This window comes from Phyllostomus hastatus, unplaced genomic scaffold (assembly GCF_019186645.2).
Source record: "Phyllostomus hastatus isolate PE091 unplaced genomic scaffold, TTU_PhHast_1.1 phas_contig_148, whole genome shotgun sequence".
Taxonomy (NCBI): Eukaryota; Metazoa; Chordata; class Mammalia; order Chiroptera; family Phyllostomidae; genus Phyllostomus; species Phyllostomus hastatus.
The window spans coordinates 11,849,649-11,874,400 of NW_025333607.1; the positions used below are offsets into that span (position 1 = coordinate 11,849,649).

Here is a 24,752-nt window from a genome sequence, read left to right on the forward strand (position 1 = left end):
CGTGTCCCAGCCGAAGCCGCCTCAGGACGCGGCCTTTCCTCCCACGCTGGTGGTTGGTCACGGAACACTGACGTCAGCGCCCGCGCATGCGCAGCTGCCGGGGGCGCGCCGAGGACGGCCCTTCGCTGGGTGGGTTCCCCTCCGGTCGCGGAGACTCGAGTGTTTGGGTGGCCACCGGGTACGTAAGCTTTACCAGTCGTCTTTTGACATTTTTATTGAATTCTTAATGTAAAAAACCCACAAAATTGGGATTTGTTAAACCAGCGAAAAGCTAAAATAGTCACAGTTTGTATCTGATCATAGTCTTTTATGACCAGTGGTCTTAATATTGAAGCTCAGCAAGACTAACACATTTTTTAAGAAAAATTTTTAAAGCAATAGGGAATGCCAAGAGCTTTGTATCTCGGTATTTTGCCCTGCAGGATGAAATTGCCCAGGTTCCTTTTTTTCATTTGTGAGCATTCTCTAGAAGCGAAGTGAGGCTGTGCGTCCAGTGGCGTGGCCTTTTTCTCGGGGAGGTGTTCTGTGCCCCCCCCCCGTCCCTGGCTCGTCGTTGAGCTCCTGCCGGGCGCCAGGCCCTGTGCGGGCCCTGGCGGGGCAAGACCGCCCCTGAGTCCCTGCGTCCGTGTGTCCGTGCGTGAGGAGGCAGCGGGCCCCTGGGTCTGGCATCACAGGACCCGCGCCGGGCAGCGGGAAGGACTCTCGAGGGCTGATTCCGTGGGACTTGTCCAGCAAGCAGGGCGGTCCGGGCCCGGCCAGCAGGTGCTGTCCACTCCCCGGGTGTCCCGACGGCGGCCCCGGAGCAGGACCAGCCGTTGGGGAGGGGAGGGCCGGGCCCAGGGTGCGCCTGGGAGCCGGGAATGCGCATCGGGACTCCCTGCCCATCCGTCCCTGAAGGACTCCCAGCCCCGCGGGAGGGGGCGGGGATCCGGGGCAGTGGGAGGGTTGGCTCTCCACGCCCCCCACCTTGGGCGTCTGTCGAGTTCCACCTCCCCGTGTGCCGCAGGGTCGTCCGCACAGAACGGCAGCGCGCTGAAGAGAGAGTTCTCCGGAGGAAGCTACAGCGCGAAGCGGCAGCCGCTGCCGTCCCCGTCCGAGGGCTCGCTGTCTTCGGGAGGCATGGACCAAGGGAGTGACACTCCGGCCAGAGACTACGACGGGGAGGTGAGTGGGGCGTGGGGGCGCTGCCTGGGCCGGGGCGCCCCTGTAGCCCGGGGACCCGCGTGTTCGCCGTCAGCCGCGGTGGCAAAGCCCATCGCTCAGGTCGCAGACTCTGGTGTCCCGGAGGCGCTCAGACTCCTCGTGGCCTTGCGTGAACGTGACCTGCGTCCCCAAAGGCCCGTGCGTGTTGGTTGTGCTCTGTGCCTCTTAGCTCGGGAAGGGGGCCTGCCTGTCCCGACAGGAGAAAAGTCACACGAGGTCATGGGGGGGGGGCAGTGGTCACCCGAGACCCTCCTGCCCCCTTGCCCGTCGCTGATGTCTTCCTCTGGGCCTCACAGGACTCCGACTCTCCGAGGCATTCCACAGCTTCCAACAGCTCCAACCTGAGCAGCCCGCCCAGCCCGGCGTCCCCGCGGAAGACCAAGAGCCTCTCTCTGGAGAGCACGGACCGCGGGACCTGGGACCCGTGACCCGCCTCGACCCCAGATGGACCAGAGCCACTTCTCACTCTCAGCCGCCCGCCCCGCGCTCCCTTCCGTCTGTCCCTCCGCCTCTGCCTGACAGCCCCGTGGTGGCAGCGGTGGGGGGCAGGACTCAGGAGTGTGACGGTGGCTCCCAGACCTGCCCCTCTGCTTCACAGCAACAACCATAAAGGCAGACGTTCATGGAACAGCTTAGATTAACACTGATTTCATTTCATACCCTTAGAGTTGCTTTCCATAATATTTTACCCGCGCCCCCCAACGGTAGCTTCAGTAGACCGATGACACAAAGTTGTAAGCACTACGGTAGGATTAGACAGACTCTGTTTTCTCTGCCCCTCTCAGTGTAGTCCCCAGATGGCACTCGGGTTCTCGGGTGTTCCCGGAGCTCCCGTCCGCACCCACAGTGCACGTCGCCCCGGTCGTTGCCAGTCAGCCCTTATTAATGAAAACAATGCCTATTTTACTACGATGCAGAGTTTAAAGAACTACACAAATGTAGAGGTTAAATACTGAATGTACATAGTGAAAAGAAGCATCTTGTATTCAGTGAAAGATGGATGCATATATAAGAGAGCATTTAATTTAAAGAAGTGTGTTGTTTCTTGTCTGTTTTCCAGCTAAGTAATTTAAACAGCAGAAAGGCCTGGAGCTGACCTTGCGGAGGGAGAGGGAGAGGAATCAGGGTTCCCTTTGGTGCCGCATCCTCGCGCTGGGGCAGGGCCCAGTCCCCTGGGAGCTGTAGGAAACCGTGCAGACTTCAGTGTTGTGGGGTTGGTGTACGCCTGGGCGCCAGACTTTTTGACATTTGAGGCCTCTGCAGCAGCAGCCTCAGGAGGCAGATTTCCTTCTATCCAAGACCTTTCTTTTTCTAGTAGAATTGAGCCACGCTTCTGTTTGATACAGTGGTACCTTCTGCAGATGAATGTAGAAATTCAGTTTTGTTACCTTCTGATCCCTTCCATCCGACACAAGGAACTCAGTGGCTTCTGAAGGGCCATGAGAGGGTCTTAGAAGTGCTTTTCTTTCTGGGCTAATCCCATCCCCCCTAGTGGCAGTGAGGTGTCTGTCCCCGAGCTGAGCCGGTGTCTCAGGGAGGAGTCTGTTTTGAGTGTGGTGCCAGCTTCCTCAGATAAGCCTGGGAAAGGGGTTTAATTACCAAATAATAGAAAACCTCAAATGCAAGGACTTGAACAGCCTTAACCAAATATTCTTTCCCATACGCAGTGGGTAATGCACGTGTTCACAGGGCACGGCAGGAGGTCTGCCCAGCGTGGGCGGGCAAGTGCTGCCTTGACCGGATAAGCTTTTCCCCTCATTTGCTACATTGTGTTGTTAGTTACATTTCCGTTTGAATTCCTGCTGTTTTAATTACTGCAAGGAAATGAGATGCAGAACCAGAACTTTTTTCCTGTCATTTCACCAGTTAAGCACATGATAGAGAAAGAGATAGAAATAAACATATCTCATGGAAGTAAAGAGAATTCTCTCCTCTTTTTCTTTTTATCTAAATTTGAGAACTAGAAACAGGATTTTTTTCCCCCTCTCTTTGAACTTCAGCTAAAGCGGAAGAGTTTGCCTGCAGCGGCAGGGTCGGAACACTGCAGTCACCGGAGTCTGCGCAGCCCTGAGCAGCCGTGCCTGCCTGCCAGGCCACTGCGAGCCCCAGGGGGCCGAGCCTGCTTCCAGGTCCAAGCTGCTCTGTGCAGAAGGTCATCGAGGTTCAGTGACAGGAGAAAAGATCCTGTTTGGGGATTATATCGCAAAAGGTTACAGTAGAGAAGTTAAAAATAATGTTAAGCTTTGACATTTAGACGTTCTGAGCTAGGGACTCACTCCGATGTGACAGTTTTACTTTGGTTGGGCCTGACTTACTGTGCAGTTCTAACCTCCCAGATCTTTTTGCTTTTGGAAAAGAAGCGTCACGGAAGACTGTTTTGTACCTCCGGTATCCAGGGCTGGACCTTGAGTTGGGTTATTGCCATATGACTCTGGTAGCTCCTTAAACTTGGCATTTCCCAGGAGAGGAGGGAAGCAACCAGCCGGCCAGTGGCTGAGTGTCTGGCCGGCTGCCTCCTCCCCTCCTGACCCTCCTTTTCCTCTCTATTCCTTGGTCCTCACATACCCCCCACCTGCTTCTCTTCCCTGGGACTCTGTACTAAGTCATTAGTTTATCTCTCCGACAACTAAGTGAGTGTTTGTTGCCTGTAGGTGCTTACTTTTTAAAGGATGCTTTTAGGATCAAAATATAATCCTACTGAAGCCTGGACTCCACTAGTGAGTCGTACCCTTCAGCCTCCCAACAGGGCAGATGAGAGCAAGCTCGTTCCGGCTGCCGGGATCACAGGCCATCACTTCTTGGTAACCCTGTGGAGTGCGGCCTAGCACGTTCGCTTTCCGCAGCAATCGTACGTGGTACCGGCCCCACACCCGGCTAGATTCTAACAGCAGGACTCCGGAAGAAACACAGACTGGGTTCTAGTTTGGCAGGCTCCCAAGATAATGATCCCCCTACCAGTCTCATCCCCAACACCAAGTGGGCGCCTTCAGAAGCTTCTAAGGAGAATGATTTGAAAAGACAGGGATGAGTGCCCGGGAAACGGCGATCACTCGGAGGGATCAGTAGCCAGGGTCACGGGAAGGTTTCCGTGCCGTCTGAGGTCACCCTTGTGTTTGTGGGGGACACTTTAAAACGTACACGGCAGCAGGAACTCCGTTCTCTTCTCAGTAGAAAGGAACAATAAGCGAAGGGACATTTCTGACATAGCCCGAAGTGTTGGTATTTGGTGCTACTTACGTCCAGCCAGTTTGTTGTCGACCCTCGAATTCTAATTTAATCTTGTCATGTGCTTTGGGTGTATGAAATTATGTATATACATACATATTTCTTTTTACCAAAAACAAGCCTTCCTTCTTATCAAATGACTATTAACGTGTATTTCACTTCCTTAATCATGTGTGGACACACACACAGCACACGCCCTGCTAGCTTAGTGACTTGTTTTCCCGGGAGCACAGTGTTCAGGCCATGCGATACACAGCTGAAAGGTCTCTCGAGCTTTCCAATCAGTTCTTGTACCCAAGCTTCAGGGAGGACTCTGAAATTCATATTATGTTTACAGCAACAACCTGCCATTCCCTGGCTGGCTCTCAACCTTTCCCTGCTTTCCGCATTGTTAGAATCAGTCATTTTGTTTCTTAGCAGCCACACCTACTTCTGTGAAAGCCCAGGTGGCATTTATGTGGACTCAGGTACCTTCGAGAAGAGCCAGCGCAGGGCTGGGCGGACATCCCCTCCCCCCACGTACAGCAGGGCCCTTTGCCTGCCTCTGGCTGTGGTCGCGCCCTGTGGTCTCGGCTGCACGGGGCCTTGGGATGCTCACTGTCCACTTTCTGGACTGAGTGGCACTCTCAGCATTGGTCACACTTCGCCACTCCCCAGATCCGCTGGGCACAGCAGGGAAGTAACGGGCACTTCCCGCCCCACCTCCCCGGGCCCGGCCCCTCATGACGTTTCCTGGAGTCCATCTCTAAAACCTCTCTCCTTGTTATGTCTTCAGTTGTCACTCAAGCCCAGCGTTCTCTGCAGAGTCCCTTGCTTCGCCAGAGCTCCCTCTCCCAGCCCAGCACTGGCCAGCAGGCCCGGCCTCTCGCCCTCCCCAGGGGCAGCCCTGGCACACAGAACCTTGTCCTTTTCGGGGGGCGGGGTAGGGGGAGGTTGACAGAACCAAATCAACCCTGAAATCTCATGAAAACAAAATGACCTGCCTCTTTATTTGATAGTGTAATATCATTTGTTTCATAAGTTCTTTAGGGTTTTTTCTCATTGTAATATTATTGTACAGTTTTGCATGGCCTAGGTGTAATCATTTTTTTTTTGTTTAGAGTATAATGCTGACAAATGATGTGCGTATGGAAGGGGAAAAGATATTGCTTTGGCCTTTTATCACTTCCTCATTTCATTTTGTTTGATTTTCTGCCCTCGGTGTCTTAGGGAAGTTTATAAGAGATTCTCTGCTACCAAACAGTGGTGTGGATTCTTTTGCACAGAAATATTTAAGGTGGGATAGTCAAAAATGTAACAGAAGACTCCTCGCCAATATTTTATGTCGGTATCACTTAATATTAACCAGACTTTGATGTATTGCAATAAAACAGGGAACTGTTAGAATTGAGTATTTTGTCTTTTTTCCCCGATTAAAAAATCTGAGGAATGGAGAAAAGGTGACCGACTCGTCTTGCAGGGTTCTGCTCCCTGCGGGCCCCGCCCTGCGTCCAGGCGTCCTCCATACACTGCGGAAGGACATGGGGTTAGTTTAATCCGGGACTCTCAGTTCCTCCCACAGCTCAGGTAAGAGTTGTGTGCTGTTCTCCTCTGGTCAGAACTCCTACTGCCTGTATCAGTGGGCGTGGCCAGACTGCTTCCGTATTTTGGCTATTACTAATAATGCTGCAATGGACATGGAGTGTATATATATCTTTTCAGATTAGGGTTTTGGATTTCTTTGAATAAATACCCACCCTATTTTTAATGTTTTGAGCGGTCTTCATACTGTTTTCCATCATGGCTGCACCAGTTTACAATACCACCAGCAGTCTGAGGCTCCCCCCTCTGCACATCCTCACCAACACTTCTTTCTTGTTGATTTATTGATGATAGCTATTTTGACAGGTGTAAGGTGATACCTCATTGTGGTTGGATTTTGCATTTCTCCAATGATTAGTGACAGCATCTTTTCATGTGTCTGTTGGCAATTTGTATGTCGGTTTTGGAGAAGTGTCTAGTCAGGTTTTTCTTTTTTAAGATTTTATTTATTTATTTTTAGAGAGGGAAGGGAGGGAAAAAGAGAGAAACATCAATGTGCAGTTGCTGGGGGCTGTGGCTCGCAACCCAGGCATGTGCCCTAACTGGGAATCGAACCTGCGACACTGGTTTGCAGCCCATGCTCAATCCACTGAGCTACGCCAGCCAGGGTGTATTCAGGTTTTTTAATTGGACTGTTTGTGTTTTGGTGTGAAGTTGTACGAGTTCCTTACATATTTTGGTTATGAACCCCTTATCAGATGTATAATTGGTGAATACCTTCTCCCATTCAGTAGGTTATCTTTTTTTGTTAACGGTTTTCTTTGCTGTACAGAAACTTTTTAGTTTGATATAGTCCCATTTGTTGTTTTTCTTCTGTTTCCCTTGCCAAAGGAGACATATCCAAAAAGATACTGCTGAGAGTGATGTCAGAGTTTACTGCCCACGCTTCCTTCTAGGAGTTTTATGGTTTCGGGTCTAAGTCTTTAATCCATCTTCAGTTTATTTTTGTATATGGTATAAATAAGTGGTCCAATTTAAATTTTTTTTGCATGTATCCTATTTTCCCCACACCACTTACTGGAACTATAAGCTTTTCCCCATATGGTATATCCTTTTCTCCTTTTTTTGTATATTGACTGTATAAGCAAGGATTTATTTCTAGGCTCTCTATTCCAATGATCTGTATATCTGTTTTTATGCCAGTGCCATACTGTTTGAGTAATGTAGCTTTATGGTATACTTTGATATCAAGGCATGTGGTACTCCCACTGTTTTTATCTCAAAATTTCTTTGGCTATTCAGGGTCTTTTGTGGTTCCATATAAATTATAAATTTTAAGATTAGCTGTTCTGAGAATGCCAATGGTATTTTGATAGGGGTTGCATTGAATCTGCAGATTGTTTTAGGTAATTTAAGGACATTTTAATGATGTTACGTCTTCCAATCCATGAGCACAGTATATGCTTCCATATATTTGTATCTTCCACTTTTTTCTTCAGTGTCTTATAGTTTTGAGAGTACACATCTTTCACTTCTTTGGTTAAATTTCTTCATAGATATGTTATGCTTTTTGATGTAATTATAAATGGGATTATCCTAATTTCTCTTTCTGATCATTAATTGCAACCAATTTCTGAATATTAGTTTTATATCCAGAATTTAATTTTCAGTTCTAATAGGTTTTTAGTGAAATCTTTAGGGATTTCTTTTCTGTGTCTATACACATCAAGGATATTAGCCTGTAATTTTGTTGTTTTTATTTTTGTAATGTGCGTGTCTGGTTTTGGTATAAGGGTAATGCTGGCTCTGTGGGACAAGTCTGGAAGAATTCCTTCCTCTTCGGTTTTTTAAAAAATAACTTAAAAAGCGTAAGTATTAATTCTTCTTTGATTGTTTGGTAGAATTCACCTGTGAAGCCATCTGGTTCTGGACTTTCATTTATTGGGAGTTTTATTACTGCTTCAACTTCACTTCGAGCAATCGGTCTGTTTAGATTTTGTAGTTTTCCTAGTTCAGTCTTAGCAGGTCATAAATTTATCTATTTCTTCTAGATTGTTACATTTGTTGGCATATAATTGTTCCACAGTAGTATTTAATGGCCCTTTGTACTTATGTGGTGGTGTAATTTTTCTTTCATTTATGATTTTATTTGGGCTTTTCTCCTTGAGTTTGGCTAAAGGTTTATCAATTGTATTTATCTTTCAAAGAACTAGCTGTTTTATTTTTTTCTATTGTTTTTAGTTCCTGTTTTATTTCTGCTCTGGTAACTATTTACATTGGGTTTCATTGGTTCTTTTTCTAGTTCTTTTTGGTGTCAAATTTTGAAAAGTTGCATTTGTTTCAAGGTAGTTTTTTTTATTTCGTGTTTGATTTCTTCTTTGATCCTCATTGGTTGTTCAGGAGCATGTTGTTTAGTTTCACACACTTGCAGTTTTTTTCCAGTTTTCTTCATGTAACTAATTTCTAGTTTCATGCCGCTATGCTTGGAAAAGATGCTTGATGTGACTTCAGTCTTCTTGAGTTTATTGGAACTTGTTTTGTGGCCTAGTATGTGATCCATTCTGGCGAATGTTCCATGTGCAAAAAAAAATGTGTATTCTGCAGTTTCCGGATGAAACATTCTGACAGGGCCTCTGCAGGTGGTGCTGAGCACCAGGCTTTCCCCCGACGAGCGGCAGCTGTCAGGGAGACCACCCAGACCTCGCCATCCTGCCCCAGAGCCCGGCGTGTCTGTTACTCATCAGTACAAAATTTCAGAGAGATTTTCCTTGAAGAACCCTTAAAACCTATTTAAGAACCTATTTTGGACCAGTGCAGTCTCTCCAAGTTATTTTCGCCAGTGACCTTTCAGGGTGTTCACAGTCTGTCTGAAGGGCCTCTACCAAATGTCCAGAATGCCCCCCTTGCCTGGGAACTCAGGCGCACAGGAAAAGCCACTTTTCAGGACGTACTGCTCAGCTGATCTCTTAAAGTGGTGTCACTGCAGCTCAGGCCAGTGCCGACCCACTGGGGGTTGTGGCCAGCGTTGAGGAGGTACAGCCCCCCCCCCCCCCCCCGCGACGAGCTGGGGCTCTTCCGTGTGCGCGGGGCAGGGCCTCGGAGGTGCGTGGCGGAGTAGTAGCCAGGGTGGTGGCGCACGCTGTCCCTTCGCCCTCCGTTCTCCTCCCCGCACCGCTCTTTCTGGTAAGGAGTGAACGCTAAGCCTTCCGCGTTCACGCACCAAAAGCCTCACACTGGGAACATGTACAAATTTTGCGGGAGTCCCTGGAGACAGGATGGAGTGTGACACGGACCTTGGGCTCCTCACCGTCAGCTCAGAGCCCTTGACGAATGAAAGGATTAATGCCACAATGGTAGGATGTTTTGTTTTTATTGAAACGAGTAAATCAGACAATTACAAGAATTTTACAAAAATTAACAGAGCCTGTGCGGGCCCCTCGTGGCTTCCCAGGTGACATCTGCACATCCATGTCCCACACTGTACGTGTTCCAGCACCTGTAGCAGGTGCTGGAGGACAAGCGCTGGCAGGTCCCCCCGCCCCGCTGTTCCTGGCCCTGCCCACGGGGGCAGCGGTTCTAGGGAAGCGCAGCGACCAGCCAGAGTGCAGGCGTGAGCCTCACCAGGTTAGGAGGACTGGTCGGCACGCTCAGACCTGACTCCCCCCAGCTGCAGGTCACCAGCTGGAGGGGAAAAAGAGCAGGAAACACAAATCTCATTCTAGAAACATATGCACACACAAACCTTGTATACTCGTTCAGTTGCATCCAAAAAGGCTTCTCTGGGTGGTTTTTTGGTGGCAAGGATTTGGAGGGAGTAGTCTCTGTCTTCTGATTAACATTCACATTAGGTAAAACCCGTTACTAAAAAGGAAAAGGGAGTAAAACTGCCTGTTTATCTTCATCTAGAGTGTTTGAGAGGGTGAATAAAACAACTGTTAGGTTCTGGCAGAGGAGCCGGGGTTCATTTTCATTCTGGCACATCTCATCCCGTAGCCTCTTAGCAATAAAAACCGTGATAAGCGCTGGCAGCGGGGCTCCAAGCAGCATCCCCTCCCCATCGGAGCCGGCCACCCGCTCTCCTTGGGCAAAGGAGTTTCAACGGAGCGTCGCCACCACCGGCCTCCTGCCGGCTTCAGCGGCACAGGGGCCGAGAGTCTGCACTGAGCAGCTACTGCTCGGCCCGCCTCTTGCAGTAGTTGCTGTAGGCCTCCTCGAACATGGCCTTACAGGCGAACTTGGCCTTCAGCTTGGAGCAGATGAGGAAGGAGCCCCCCATCTTCCTGTGCAGTGAGTAGGTCTCCTCGGGGGGCGGGATGAGCCGGTGCTTGAGCATGACGGGGATCAGGTTGTGGATCTTCTCGGTGGTGCTCTGGGTGCCGAAGTCGAAGGGCTCCTCGGAGGCGAAGGCCTCCCCCAGGATGAGGATGGCGTCCAGGTGGGCATCTTCCATGGCCTGGAGGGGGGGAGGAAGGCGGAGCGGGTCGGCCAGGTCAGTGAGGGTTTTGTGTTCAGCTGGACTGAATAATGGTTAACTGGAGCAAACACTCAAACCACCAGGGGCCAGGAAAGCGGCGTCAGGGTGTGCGCTGGGCTCCACGTGAGACCCAAGGGACCGTGCGCCCAGCCTGGAGGCTCTGAGACTCAATACAAAACCGAGTCTCAAGTGCTGGGGTGACGGACGCAGGACCACCTGCGTCTCCTCCCCAGCGTCAAGGAAAGGGCTGCTTCTGGGAGACAGGGACACTGCCCGCCGCCCTGCCGAGCCCTGAAGACTGTGTGACTGACGCAGATCTCCAATGGTGAGAGTAGGAAAAACGGGCTTCGCCACAAATCCCTTCTGTACCCAACTTGACGGCCCCTGAGCCCTGCCACCCTGAGAACCTCAAACACTGGGCAGGCCCAGCTTCCAGACGCCACAGTGGCCCCGGGCTCTCCAGACCCCTTGAGGGGGCTGCCACCTCTGATTTCACCCATTTGTAAGCTGAGCTTCTGCTTCGGGTTTCAGAGGAAGAAGGAGCCCACTGCCCACCACCTCCCACCCACACACACAGGGAAGACAGCCCACCCAGCGGACGGCCCCCTCAGGCCAGGCCCCTGGGGACTGCGCCTAGAGCGTCCAGGGAGCTCACCTTGACCTCGTAGCCAGTGAGGAACTTCATCTCGATGGATTTCTTCAGCACAGCCTCCCTGTTCCTGTCCGCAGCAGCCTTGATGATCTGGTCGGGGGCACCGTGGGCAGAACAGAGGAGCTGCTCAGGGCCAGGTGGGCACTCCTGGCCCTCTTCCCCCCAAATGCTGCTGGCCCCATATCCAACGCCTGGCCTGGAGGCCCCAGCCAGGGCTCTGAGCCTGACAGGGCTGTGGCCTCACTGAACACAGGTGGGGACACAGGACAGAAGCCTGATCAGCCCCTCCCCGCCCCCCCCCCCCACTCCCCGCACACCCTGCCCCAGCCTCAGGGCGGCGCGGGCCCAGGCCAGACCCTGCCCTACCTCGATATAGACGTCAGTGAAGGACCTGTCGAATTCCCGAGTCGCTCCGAAGTCCAGAAGAGCCACCTGGGAAGGGGTGACGCCAGGCAGAGGTTTGCGGGTGGCAGCGGAGCCCCCAGGTCCGGAGCCCCCACTCCCGCGGAGCTCTCAGGCCCTGCGCCTGCCCGTCCCGGGGCTCACCTTGTGCTGCTGGGGGTCGTAGAAGAAGTTGGACCAGTTGGGGTCCGTCTGCATGAAGTGGAACTCAAACAGCTCCCGCAGGCACAGCACCAGGATGTTGTAGCAGATCTGGGGCGGGCGGGGTGGCCTGGTGATGGAGAGTCTGGGGCTGGGGGCCCGACTCCCGTCTCCCCCCATCTCCCACCAGCCCCACTTGCCGCCCAGAGGATACTGGGTTCCGAGGGCACCACCCGGGGCGGGGGGGGGCACAGACAGTGAGCCCCCCGTCCCCTTCAGCCACACACAGAGCGACTGGAGGCTCCGAGGCGAGGGGCAGACACACCTCGTTGCGGATCTCCTGGCTCAGGTCCTCCGCCTGGTCCAGGGGGAAACCAGTCACCAGCTCCGTGGTGAGCACGTGAGGGCTGCAGAGCTCGTCCACGATCTCGGGCACGTAGAAGAAGGGGTGGTCCTTCAGGAGCTCCCTGGCAAGGGTGGGAGGTCACACCTGGGGCCCGGCTCCTCCCCACACCCACCCTGGGGGTGACACACGGGGTGACAAGGGACTGAGCCCACCCACTGGGTGGGTAGGATGTGGCCGCGGCCCCAGGCTCTGACCACAGCCACGTGCCCCTCAGAACCCTCCTCCCCGCCCCCACGGACGACCTAAAGACTGTCCCTCTGTCTCCCACTGTGGGGGGGCCACGGGCAAGGGGCCCGCGGCCCAGCGGCCCAGCCGCCCAGCCCCAAAGCCCCACCGGGGTCTGCACCTGAACTTCCTGGCACAGGCGGCCTCCCGCTCATAGTCGCACTCGAGTGCCAGCTCCCGCCTCAGCACGTCGATCAGGTGCTCCGGGAACAGGCCTGCACCGGGGAGGGGGGGGTGGGTCTTAGGGTAGGCTGAGGGCTCCCAGGGAGGGCCCCTCGGTGCCCAGAGCCCGCCCCAAATGCCTGCCATTGACCGAGAGGCAGCCCCAGACCTTCCGGAAGCATGTTGCTCATGTTCAGCACGGCCATGAGGTTGTTGACGTCGCTGTTGATGCTCTGGGCCACACCGGGGTACTGTGGGGGAGCAGAGGGGTGTCCCAGGTGCAGGCGGGCCCCCACTCCCCCCCCCCAGCTGAGAGCTGCTCAGGAGTGTCCCACCAGGACCCACGCCTTGGGTGAGTCACAGCTGTCCCCCTCTGCCCCCCCCGCCCCCCGCTCAGAGCCCCAGCCTTCCAGCTCGGGCCCCAAGGAGACACTCGCTGTGCCCTGTCCTCACCCCACCCAGGCAGAGCTTGCCGGGAGGCTGTCCGCTCCCACAGCCGCTCAGCAAACACCTTCTCAGTACCCAGAGCCGCCGCCCGGTGCCGCGGCCAGGAATGACGGTGCGGGTGCCCACACTACAGGGCCCGGCTCTGCCCTCGCAGCCCCTGTGGGGACAGGTGCACGCGCCGGGTGCCCACCTGGATCTTCATGGCCACCTCACGCCCGCCCTTCATTCGGGCCAGGTGCACCTGCCCGATGGACGCGGCTGCGAAGGGCCGCTCCTCGAAGTACTCCAGCTTGTCCCGCCAGTTGGGGCCCAGGTCGTTGTTGAGCGTTTTCTGGAGGGAGAGGCCAGGGCGGGGCTGTGAGCGCAGCCCAGCCGCGTGGGGCCCCCGGAGGAGCACCCACAGCCCCCCTCCCACACAGGGGGAGGGAGTGACGGGAGGACCCGGACGCCTCCGAGCGCGGCCTGCCTCACCGTCATCTGTTTCAGCGGCATGAAGTCCGCGCTCTGCCTCACGCGCTCGAAGATCTTGGCCAGGTGGGGGTTGATGAAAGCGTCATCTGCAAGGACCGGAGGAGTCAGAGCAGGGGGCCGGCCCCTGAGAAGGAAGGGGCACAGGCCAGGCGCCGGGCGGCCACCGAGCCCGCCCGGCCGCAGCGCGGTCTCCTGGGAGGGGTGCTCTGCCCACCCCACCCCCCCCACTGGAAGCCCACGTTCGGAGACGGCAAGACACAGGCCCAACGCCACGCCGTAGGCCCAGCCTCAGATTCCTCCTCGCGTCCTGGCAGCATCTGCCCACCTGGCACACGGGTGGGGGAAAGCTCCAGAGGGACACGGGTCTGGGTGTGCTCACACCCGGAGCCAGCCGCACCCAGCCCTCCCCCCCCACCCCCAGGCACTGGGTGGACCTGTGCAGTGCAGGCCCGCATTCAGACTCATCCAGCGACCTGAGAAGGTGGGTTTCTTAGAAGTAGCAGGCCTGGCTTTTTACAATTATGAAAGGACAAATTTAGGAAATACAGCAAAATGTTAAAAATACCCATGTCTGACCCCCTGCCGACAACTGTTTTTCTTCCTGACCCTTTCTCTTTTTCTGTGACAGAGGCCACACCACCTGGAGGCCGCTGCAGCCCACCCTCCGCAGGGCAGCCTCCCCCAGCACTCCCGGCCGCCGGGCCGCTCTCTGACATGGGCGCTGCGGCCGGGGGCCTCCTGTGCCCCCGAAGTCCCTGCACGCAGCCCGCGGGCCGCTGCCAAGGCTCCGTCAGCTCCTGTGAGCAGGCGGGGACCCCGTAGTGCTGCAGGCGCACAGTGGAGCCCGACAACGCCTTTCACGCCACAGCTGTCCCCACACACGTGCGGTGATGCTGGCGCAAACAGACCAGTCGCGTGCAAGTACAGCAGATCACACGCGATCAGAAACAGCTGGTGCTGGTTTAGGTGTTTGCTTGTCGTCTTATCGCTACTTGAGAGGGAACTCTTCACACTTACTGTTTCAAGTTTGCCCTGAAACAGTATGCTGGCCCTGGCTGGGTAGCTCAGTTGGTTAGAGCATCATCCAAATACACCAAGGTTGCAGGTACGATCCTGGTCAGGACAGGGACCAACAAATCAGAGTTTCTCTCTCAAGTCACTAAATAAAACTTGAACAATAAGGGGAACAGCGTGCCGGCAGCAGCCTCACACTCTGGTGCTGTCACCTCCTGCTGGCACCCTTTCCCCGCACTGACCTACCCTCGTGTCGCTCTGTGCAGGGACGTGCCCCACAGGCCTGTGGCCCAGGTACGCGGCGGGCTGTGCCGTCTGCGTGTGCGTGAGTGCGCTCGGTGACGTCCTAACAGTGCGTTTTTCAGAACACGCCCCATCATGAGAGGGCATAGACCCGCGCCGGTGGCCGCTGTGAATCCCGCACTGGAGCCCCCTGCCCGGGGCCTGGGCCGCACCCCAGGGGGTTCCCTTCAGAGAAGTCGCAGGCGTGGAACTCCCGGAGTCGGGGCGTGTGCGTCTCGAGACCTCAGGCGTGGACTGCTGCAGAGTCTGCACACCCGCAGGCCACGCGAGGGCCCCGGCCCACCGTGTGTGTCAGCGCCTGTCTGACACCTGGCCAGTTCAGCGAGTCCTTCTAACTGCTCGTGAGGGGACCTCACGTTCCAACGCTCCCACTCGGGAACTCCTGTGGGGGTGGGAGGGCACCCCTGGGAGCCCCGAGGCTCCCCCAATCTCCGCTCAGCTCTCGGGGCCCCAGAGCCAGCCTCCTGTTCCGCCACCTCCCCCGGCCCTCCCTCCTTGGCGCCACGTGCCCCTCGTCCCCAGCATCACACTGCAGCAGGCCTGTGGGCCCCTTCCCGCCCCCTCCCCAGCCCACACAGGGCAGGTGGGGGAGCGAGACAGCCGCCAGACTCGCCGACTTTGGGGGTGCTGGGATGACCTCTACATCAAAACACCCAGAAAGAGGAAAGATGACCGTGGGCTGTGGTTTAAGACACGCCCTGAACTTCCCGGCTGGGCACCAGCCAGGGCTCCAGCAAGAGGGGCAGTGGGCAGAAGGAACCCCGCCCGGGCCCCCCCGGAGCCTGCACACCGGCCGGGCCCCACTCACCCTGGATGCTCAGCATCTGGCCCAGCTTGAGTGCCGCCCCGCGCACCTTGCACAGCGTGCTCACGATGCGCTCCGCGTTGGCCTCCGACAGGAAGGGGCTGGAGTCCAGCACACCCTTCTTACCCCCTGCGGGCAGAAGCCAGGTCATCGAGGCACCCACCCCCGCTTCTCGGTGCCTGCTGACCTCACCCGAGTGGCGAGAGGAAAAGGCCGGCAGGGCTCGAGAATGGCCCCCAGGGAGGCGGCACAGGTGCATGGCCCAAGGACCCTGTAGCCGCCAGTGAGGACAGGCAGTCCCTCTCCCGCTGGGTCCCACTGGGCAGGGGCGAGGGCAGGCGTGGCCCGTGGGCAGGGCCACTCCAGGAGGGCTGGGCCAACAAGAGTCCCCCGACCACACCTTCAGCTGTCACCAGCTTGGGCATGGCCCATTCTGAGAATAACCAGGGGAGCCACCGGAGCCCAGGGGTAGGTATGCCCACCCACTCGGGAGAGACTCTTCTAGGACAGAGGGGGCCAGGCTGGTCAGCGCCCTCCAGGCCCTGAGCCCCAGAGCCCGCTCCCAAAGCTGGAGCAGAGCTTGGGGGCCATCCCACCCTGGCCTGAGCCCCAGGTCCTATGGCTCCTGGGCCCCTGGACCCCCAGCTAGGGCCACTGCTTCCCTGACAAAGGGTACCAGCTGTAACCCGGGAACCACTTCAAGCCTCTCCCCGGCTTGGACGTGGTGACACAGAGGACAGCCAGCTTGGGGGCGGGGGGGCAGCGGGCAGGAAGGGCTCAGGCCTAGGGAAGGCTGGCCTCATTTCCAAAGTGTTCCCTCACCGACACTAAAAATACCCTTGCTAAGTCTCCTCTGTCCTCCGGCCCCTTCCAAGCACACACAAGGTGCCCTGTGCTCCCCAATCTCTGGGGCCCATGGGGACAGGTCAGCGCCTTCTCTCCCAGAGGCCCCTCGATCCCACAAGAGGGTCTCGTGGTGGAGAGGGGCCATGCACGTGACGGGCAGGCCCCCAGAGGAACCCAGCCCTGAGCTAACAGCCAGACCTACATGGGCAGGACAGTGGGGTGTCACTGGCGGGGGGTCCCCATGGAAGGGAGAGGAAGTGTCAGATACTGGAATGAGCTGACATCTCCTGAGGGGACCAAGTGCTCTAACCTGACTCCTGGCCGACCACGGGAGACAAGGGGGAGGTGCCGTGGCCTCTGCCTCAGAGGTGGAGGCCCCGTGGGGGCTCTCCCAGCGGCACCGACACCCCTGACTGCACGTGGAGCCCCGGGCACCCGACCGGCCAGGCCGACAGGCCCCAGCAGCCCCGGAGAGCAGGCGCAGCAGAGGCGGGGCCGAAACCGGAGCTCTGCTGGGGGAGTGCAGGTGCGCCAGCCCCCAGAGGACCCGGGAAGGCAGGGTGGGCCAGGGTGGGCCGGGACTGGAGCGCAGCAGCCTCCAGGCCGCGGGCGATCCCAGGAATGCCGTTTACCCAGAACTCGAGGTGAATGTGCCCCTAGAGGCGGGACACGAAGCGACCCCAGGAGGCCAACGCTGCAGCCCCAGGGACCACCCTGCCACCTTGGCCGAGGGCCCAGCTCACCGGAGGCTTCCTCAGGGCGGAGGGTCTTCTTGGCAACTTCGGCCAGGGCTCCAAAGCCCAGGCCCACGGCCAGACCTGCGAGGAGGAAGTGCGGGGCTCTAGGCACTCGCTCGGGAGCCAGGCCGCTGCCTGCTGGCCCTCACCCACAAGCCCCCGACACACCCACCCCAGCTCCCTGGGGACCCCTGAGGCCACTCCAAACATTTTGAAAGGGGAGACGAAAAGGGTAGGGGAAGCACATCTGTAACAAGAAATGTGTGGTTTTGGCGGAAAAGCTCCGCCCGCCCCCGCCCCCGCCCCCATCACCTTTGCTCAGGCACAGGCTCATGGGACACTCAAGGGCACCTGGGACAACGTGCAACCAGGAAACACACAGGGGGACTCGGCGCAGGGGGAGAGGACCCAGAACGGGACGCGTCCTCAGGACACGGTCCCCCACTGCGGGGGTCTGGGAAGAGTCTCCAGTTCTCTAGGGTTCTCTGGGTGCCTGCAGCTGGAGAAAGGCCTCACAAAGCACGGCGACACAAAGCAGTGGTCACCGGAGCGAGTCGGAACTCTTTGTAAAAGCAGAAGGTCGGGTGTCCCCAGGCGCAGCCAGAGGGGCCCCGGGGAGCTCAGGCCACAGCCCTCCCTCGGGCCCTGGCAGCGGTCTCAAGACGGGTTCGGCCCCGCGCCCCCTTCTGCCGTCTTCCAGACCCAAGCTTGTTAATGCCACGTTGACCCAGAGGAGGGCGGTGGATGACCCCGACTGCCCAGGAGAGGCCCGAGGAGCCCAGCAGCTGCCCACGAGGGCCACGCTGAGCGCCCGGGGGCCTGGCGTAGAGGCTCTTTCCTCTACCTTCCGCACAGCCCTAGCTGGATGCGGAGGTACGTGTGGGGGAGCGGGGGACACACACGGGCACAGAGAGAAGGAAGGACGTGCAGCCGAGCACCCTGACCTCCGCAGAAGGAGCAGCCAAGACCCCGGGAAGACACTGAAGACGCCCTGAGACCAGCAGGTCTGGGGGCGGGGGAGCGGCAGCCCCCACTCCCGGAGGGGGCGGACCCACACCAGGTGCTCCGACTGACAGGCAAGGAAACCTGCACACACCTCCCCAGATTCCTCCAATGACTACGCATCACTTCTGTGAAGAACAGAAGGCCCTGCCCGCTAAGTCACCGAGGGGACTGGACGGCTGAGCGGACGCCGAGTGCTCCCGGCCGGTGCCGGTGCCGACACGGCGCCGCTGCAGAAGCCTCTGCCGTCCTCAGGCCTCCCGTTCGAAAGGGCGAGACCGGCGCTGTCCAACGGAGTTCGGTGCCAGCCCGTGCACGGTCCGGCTCACGTAACGCCCCCTTCACTACAAAACCTTTTGGTACACAATCACAGGCGTGTAATTCGGTCACATAACAGTATCAGACTCAAGCACACCACAGGACACTGTAGGTGAAATGTTTAAATTAAAACTATAAATTATGACACCCATGTTATTACCCCCTACCAGCCATACTCAAGCAGGTGTTACTTCTGCCGGGCCCTGTTTATAATTTTAAATTATCTAGTAGCCACATTTTAAAAAAGCAAAAAACATGTGAAATTCTGGTCATATATTTTATTTAACCCAGTATCTCCAGAATATTGCTTCCACGAGCACTCAATATAGATATTAGTAGAGATATTTTACTTTGTTTTGTGCTAAGTCCTCACAGTCCAGTGCATGTGCCCCTGAGCACGCCCCGGCTGGGACCAGCCTCACCTCCAGGGACCAGCCTCACCTCCAGGGTCCAGCACCCCGTGTGGCTGGTGGCCGCTGCAGGGCACAGCACAGGGGCCCAGAAGGCCAAGCTCCGGCAGTCACAGGGAGAAGCCGTTGTCATCTGGAAATGGCCCTCAGGGTGACCCCAGGGCTCACCAAGGACACCTGTGGGTGCTGGGATGTAGCTGCAAGGACCTGTTCCCCCTGGAGGTCACTGGGCAGAGCGGGGAACCTCGCCTCCAGTTAAACGCTGACCTCCCTGCCCAGCCCTGCCCCACCCAGCACACTATCTGACTTAGTGAAATAAAGGATAATATTAACCTTCAAGCTCTAGCAAGTTTCACCAGTGTCTCCCTGCATCTAGATTTTTCTCTGCCTAGATCAAGTCCAAAGACAAACCTACAAAAAGAGGCAGATGACATCAGGGGTTATCCAGCCTTGGGAACAGACACCACAGCGGGGGGGAGGGGGGGGGACACGGAGCCCCTCCTTCTGCAGGCAGAGGCACCCCACGGCTCTTCCTGTGTCCCCACCACCCCCAGAGGCCTTGTCAAACTGCTCTCTGGCCAGCTCTGGGCTGCAGGTCAGGGTCAAAGGCCTCCAAGGCCAAGGGCCCGTCATGAAATCCTTAAACAAAAAAACAGTCTACAAAGGAGGCCTCAGGCTCCTCCTGCGGCCCTGCAAGAGCCCTCCAGACCAGCCCAGGGCCAGGCCCAGCCAGCCCCGCAGCCCTGACTGACCCTGGCCTCAGAGTTCCTACTCTAGTGAACAGAGAAAACCAGCTCTCCTGCCATCCCTGACTCAGCCAAGTTTAAAGCAATTCTCGGCACGTTGTTGGGAGGAAAGGCAGGGCCCAGATGGACGCTGCTTCTCTCAGAACCGGGTGGCACCGAGAGGCGAACACTGGATTCACCACCAGGTCCCGGTGAGGACACCCAGGGGCCCACACGTACTCGCTCCCTGTCACCTGCGGCCCATCAGCCCCACCCCCCCCCCGCCCCCGCAGCCCTGGGAACAGCACGCCTCCCCACGTTCTGACCCGTCCTCAGGCCGGCCTGGCCACACAGCCTGCTGGGAGCCCTGCAGGAACACCCGCTGTGGAACCTGCTCTGCGGCCCCCAGAGGGCGGCCTGGCCTCCATCCCGGCCTGTGAGGAGGTGCCAGGGCCTTCCGAGAACGTTCCCGACGTTTCCCATTTCCTTCACAAACAGGTTTACAGTCAAGAAATTGGGGGGGGGAGAGGGGCGGGAGCAGGGCCCCCTCCAGGGAGGAGCCCACTGGGGTGGTCTGGGAGCCTGGGCCCCCAGCCCCGCCCCTGCCCCCCGAAGTCCCTCTGGAGGTCATCGGAGCCGAATGCGGCCGTCCCTGAGCAGCCACGGGCTTTTACCCAGGCGGGCCCCAGGGACTCAGGAGAAGATAAAACACCTTCCCACACACACAGCACCGCAAGTAAGGAGGCTCGGGAACGTTCCTGCGGACCCCCAGGCCTGTTGGCCCACGAGGCTCAGGGAGGTTCTGCGCGACAGCAGGGGCAGAGGAGCAGCTGCGAGTGCCCGGCCACCAGGGCGCCCGCACAGCCTCGAAGCCGGGTTCCGTGGGCACTGCTCCCGGTCCTGGGCGGGCGGACAGCAGGGCCCACAGAGACAGCAGGCGGTGGGCGAGGGCGCTGCCTCCGCTTCCGGACAACCCCGGACCCCAGTAACTCGGGCCGCTTTCTCTGCCGTCACTTGCACCCTCCAGGCTGCCCCCTGGGAGGGGAGGGACCCCGGGGAGGGGGCTGCAGCCCGCCGCTCAGGGGGAAGGGGACCGGGAAGGAGGAAGCTCCCTGGAGTGTGTTCTCGAAGGCTCTCTGGAGCTGGCCCTCCGTGCCGAGAACTGGGCCCCGGGGGGAGGAGGACACCTCACACGGCTCCCGTGTCGGCTGCAGGGGACAGGGGACCCATCTCAGGCAGCAGGCTCGCTCGGACTGCCGTTTGGGGTGGAGGCCTCCTGGGCTCTGGCCCCAGTGCCGGCACACGCGAGCATCTGGCCCCGGGCCACGGAGGTGGCTGTGGCTCAGCTTCCTCACCGGGAACCGGAGACAATAACAACGACCCTCGCCCCCCTCCCTCGGAGCTTCTGAGAGGGGGAAATAGAGAGCCTCCTTCTGGGCTGGCTCCTGGAACAGCAGGCGCCCTGCCCCCACACCCCTGCCACAGGCGTGACACTGGTGGCACCACGGCCTCGGTGGAGGTCAACCGCCCTGCCGGCCAGTGGTTCTGGGGGGGACACGAAAGCACGGGGGTGGGCGCATAATGACCCCAGAGAAAGCCTCATTGCTCACGTGCCAACAGTCCCCCCAGGGGTGTCCGTCTTCAGACAACGAGGCACCAAGAGCAGGCGGCTCTGCATCGCAACCTACGCAGCCCCTGCCTGACACAGAGCACTCCTGTGCTGCTGTGTCTCAAGAAAACCAGCGGAGTCTCGTGAACTAGTTTTTAAAGTGAAGCATGTTTCTGGAAGTGAGGGTCCCTAACCTCTTACCTTTCAAAAATAGTAAGATTTCCACGAGTCCAGTCCCTCTACTCTTCATTCCTGACCCATTGTTCTTGCCAGCCTCCGAACTAAGCATCATCCTTCGAAACCCTTCCTAAACAGAACCTGAACACCCTCCTCTCTTCCTCTTCTCCGCTCGCCGCCCCGCTCTGCCGTCTCACTGCCCCTCTACCCTCAGTGCTCTCCTCCCCGCTGCCTGGGGGACCCGGACTGGGCACTCCTGGGCCAAGGTCCTCGCCGCCACCACAGCGCACGTGCAACTGCCCTCGGAGAACTTTCTGCAGGGCTGCTTTCTTGGTCAGTCTCGTTCCTGTCATCGTCCCCTCTCCCTCGCCTCACAGGTGCAGAGGAGGTGAGACCAAGGCACGGAGAAAAGGGTGGAAGACACAGCAAGGAGCAGAGGAGACACACGGAACAGAGGGAAGGGTCTGAGTGTGTGACCGGAGTCCCAGCAGGCGAGGAGACAGAACAGGCCGGAGGCTCCATTTGAAGGAATGACCAGCCCGAGCCCGCTGGTCTGCAGCTCAGGAACACCTCGCGCTCACGAGGGGCGGACAAGGCAAAGGACACAGCAGGCGGACCCCCAGCCGTGAACGGCCACGCCCGCTCCGCACCGGCACCGCCGAGACCCGAGCAGACCTCTGTCTGACACAGCCCTGCACACGGCCACTGGCCCAGGGCTCGCACGCGGATCGCGTTCACTGACTGTGCTGCCTGCAGAGCCCGCTGGGGACCCCGAGCGTCAGAGAAACGCACTCCCCGGCACTCTGTCTGAAAGTCTGCACCACCACAGAGGACACGGTGCTTTCCCCGGGGATATTTTGGTCAGCGAACACGCCGCAGACGTGATAACGCGGTGTTGTAAAGGCAGGTACCGCTGCTGCAAACCTTCGCCATGCAACGACCCTTCAGCTCCGACAGCAGCTCGGCTGTGCTGGGCACCATGGCTATTCGAGCCCCCAAAGAAAAGGACAAACAAAGCCCACAAGGGTAAAGCATCTTAAAACGGACTTTCAACGACAGCAGCAGCTCAGGGCCGCAGCACCTCGGTGTCACTGCTGATGCCCCACCAGCCTGTGGGGGTCCAGCAAATGGGTCCCCAAACGTCTGGTCCCAGGGCCAAAACCCGTTCTGTCTGGGAGCCAAACAGGCCCCAGAGAGGGACTCTGTCTCACTCCCCGGCCTCCTTCCTGCAGAGGCCTCCACGGGGCTGAGTGGCGGCACCGCGGAGGCAGGGGGAAGAGCTGATGCTGCAGACACTGCGCCCCACCCCGACCCATCCCCCACCCCCTGCCATGTGGCCCGAGAAACAAGCTGCAGCCCTTCGTGCAGCATCAGCCACACTGACCCCCAGGCGTGGGCTGGGGCAGAGTGGAGCCCAGGAGCTGGGCCACCCATGGTGGGAAACACCCAGGACCCATTGCCAGACTCCCCAGGACACCCGTGGGCCCCACCCTCTTCCACCTCCAGCCCCGCTCGACCAGGACAGGCATGCCGAGGCAGGGCAGCGACCCCAGGGCGCGCAGCCAGCCACCTTACCTCCGAAGTTGGCCAGCCGCCCGATCCGTGTAACTGGCACCTTCCGCTCCCGAGCCCGCTCACTGAGCTGGAGGGCGAAGGGAAAGAGGCCTCGGGGAAGTCAGCTAGCGGGACGGGAGCAGCCGTCCAGGCCCTCCCTCCACCCCCCACCAAAGGCAGCGGCCCGCCCAGTGGCAGCACACTCCAGCAAGAAGAGGCCTCCCCGTCCCCAAAGCCTCTGACCACAGGATCCCTGGAGGTGCTGACACCAGCACCGCTGTGAGAACCACCCTCGGGCCGCTCTGGGGGGCTCCCAGACGCACCATCTGCTTGTGGGGCTTGCCCTCAGGGCGAGCCTTGGCCTGCCGGGCCTTCTCGATGTCCTCGGCCGTTAGGCCCCCCACAGGGGACTGGTCCTGGTGGAAGAGCCGCCGCTGAAGGCCAGTGGCAGAGAAGGGGGCTCCGGTGTCCACGAAGAGCCTCCCATTCACCCTGCCCAGAGGAGAGGCAGCCTGGCCCGGGAGCCCCGCTGTCCTAAAGGGCCCGCTGTCCACGTAGGTAGAGGCCGGGCCCGCGCTGCCGGCGTGACCGGGAGGCGGAGACGATGGCTGGTCTTGGAAGGAGGCTGCAGAGAAATCCGCGGGGGCTCCCTCGGCCCCCGGCCCTGAGAAGTGCAACTCTGACTCCGGGTCGTCAAAGCCCTCGGCAGCGTGAGGCTCTTCATGCCTCTGGCCCTGCAGGGAACAGGCGCGGGGACAATGAGAGGAGCAGGGGCCAGCCAGTGGCCCCCGCGGCCGCCCCCCCCGCCCTCGCAGAAGACAGCACGCCCCTGCTGTCCTGCCCTCTGGCCCCCCAGAGGGCAGCATCCATCACTCCCGAGGCCTGTGGTCAGTTCTGGAGGTGAGCAGCACCCTCCCAGCCCCGGGGCCAGCAGGCCCAGGTTCCAGCCCTGCCTCTGCCAGGGCCCTGCTGTGTGGCCCCACCACAGCCTCTGAGAACCTGCGGGGCGCCCAGCCGGGACCGGGCGAGGGACTACCGCTCCCGGCAAGTTCTTCACCTGCTGACCAGGGCCAAGGACAGGCCCCCGGGGCCGTGGGGAGGGTAAACCAGGGCAAAGGACAGGAGACTTTGGAGAAGCCAAGGCACAACCCCGGACGAGCGAGGGCAAGGGCAGCGTGCGGCGGGGCCGCCCCACCACTCCAGGCCAGCGCCTCACCGGACACACGACTGCACCGGGCAGCCGCCGCACGCCCTTAAGAGGCTCTCTCCGGATGGCGTGCGGCCGTCAGGGCCGGTCTGGCTGCCCCTGGGAGTCGGGGGTACAGGTTTTCCTGATAACGGGTGTCGAAGCCTGACCTTCATGCCCAGGTTCTCTCTACTTTTGAGCCCTGAGTGACCTTGAGTGAGTTCCCGACCCTCTCTGGCACCCCTCCTGGACCAGCCGCCTTACCTGCACCATTCCCAAGACCATGCCGATCTGCTCTGCCGCGGTGGACTGCAGGGCCCTGGCCGCCATGAGGAGCTCCCCGCCGAGGCCCAGGTGCTGCAGGTGGGTTTCCACGGTCGCCTGGGTCAGCTTGGCGAGGCCTCTGACCAGCATGATGGCGTCCCCCAACATGGCAGCCATCCCTCAGGGCTGGAAGAGAGCAGGCCGAGTCAGGGCGGGGGTCATATCTCACACGGGGTCCCACGCACATCCTTCGGCTTCACCCCGGACTCTGGGCAGAAGGCGACTGCTTGGGTTCCACTGACTGGTATACCACCCTTCTGATCCAGGCTGACGAGGAAAAGAGAGAGGGGAAGCGCCCAGGGCTCAAGGTCAGCCCGGGGCGCTCACCTGCACTGCGGGACACTGAATGCAAGGATCCAAGGGGCCCCGGCTGCGCCCCGACATGTTCTCACCTGGTCTCACGGCCACCCGAC

The 24,752-nt window shown here is 58.6% G+C and overlaps 2 protein-coding genes across 9 annotated transcripts in view; one reads left to right on the top strand and one right to left on the bottom strand.

Annotated features, from left to right (window-relative positions):
- CDC42BPA (CDC42 binding protein kinase alpha) overlaps window positions 1-5,814 on the top strand; it is a 177,713-nt gene extending 171,899 nt beyond the window's left edge. For all 8 annotated transcript variants that reach the window (XM_045817269.1, XM_045817254.1, XM_045817277.1 and 5 more), the window contains 2 exons: window positions 1,007-1,164; window positions 1,500-5,814. In XM_045817269.1, the coding sequence (XP_045673225.1) occupies window positions 1,007-1,164; window positions 1,500-1,631 (290 nt within the window). In that variant the 3' untranslated portion in view covers window positions 1,632-5,814. The remainder of the gene's footprint in view (window positions 1-1,006; window positions 1,165-1,499) is intronic.
- A 3,489-nt stretch (window positions 5,815-9,303) lies between these two features.
- COQ8A (coenzyme Q8A) overlaps window positions 9,304-24,752 on the bottom strand; it is a 35,221-nt gene continuing 19,772 nt past the window's right edge. The window contains exons 2-15 of the mRNA XM_045860191.1: window positions 24,280-24,465; window positions 23,153-23,563; window positions 22,851-22,917; window positions 17,041-17,115; window positions 15,455-15,580; window positions 13,330-13,415; window positions 13,049-13,189; window positions 12,581-12,662; window positions 12,371-12,464; window positions 11,944-12,085; window positions 11,622-11,729; window positions 11,442-11,507; window positions 11,079-11,165; window positions 9,304-10,402 (exon numbers count right to left, since the gene is read on the bottom strand). Of these exons, the coding sequence (XP_045716147.1) occupies window positions 10,118-10,402; window positions 11,079-11,165; window positions 11,442-11,507; window positions 11,622-11,729; window positions 11,944-12,085; window positions 12,371-12,464; window positions 12,581-12,662; window positions 13,049-13,189; window positions 13,330-13,415; window positions 15,455-15,580; window positions 17,041-17,115; window positions 22,851-22,917; window positions 23,153-23,563; window positions 24,280-24,456 (1,947 nt within the window). The 5' untranslated portion in view covers window positions 24,457-24,465 and the 3' untranslated portion in view covers window positions 9,304-10,117. The remainder of the gene's footprint in view (window positions 10,403-11,078; window positions 11,166-11,441; window positions 11,508-11,621; window positions 11,730-11,943; window positions 12,086-12,370; window positions 12,465-12,580; window positions 12,663-13,048; window positions 13,190-13,329; window positions 13,416-15,454; window positions 15,581-17,040; window positions 17,116-22,850; window positions 22,918-23,152; window positions 23,564-24,279; window positions 24,466-24,752) is intronic.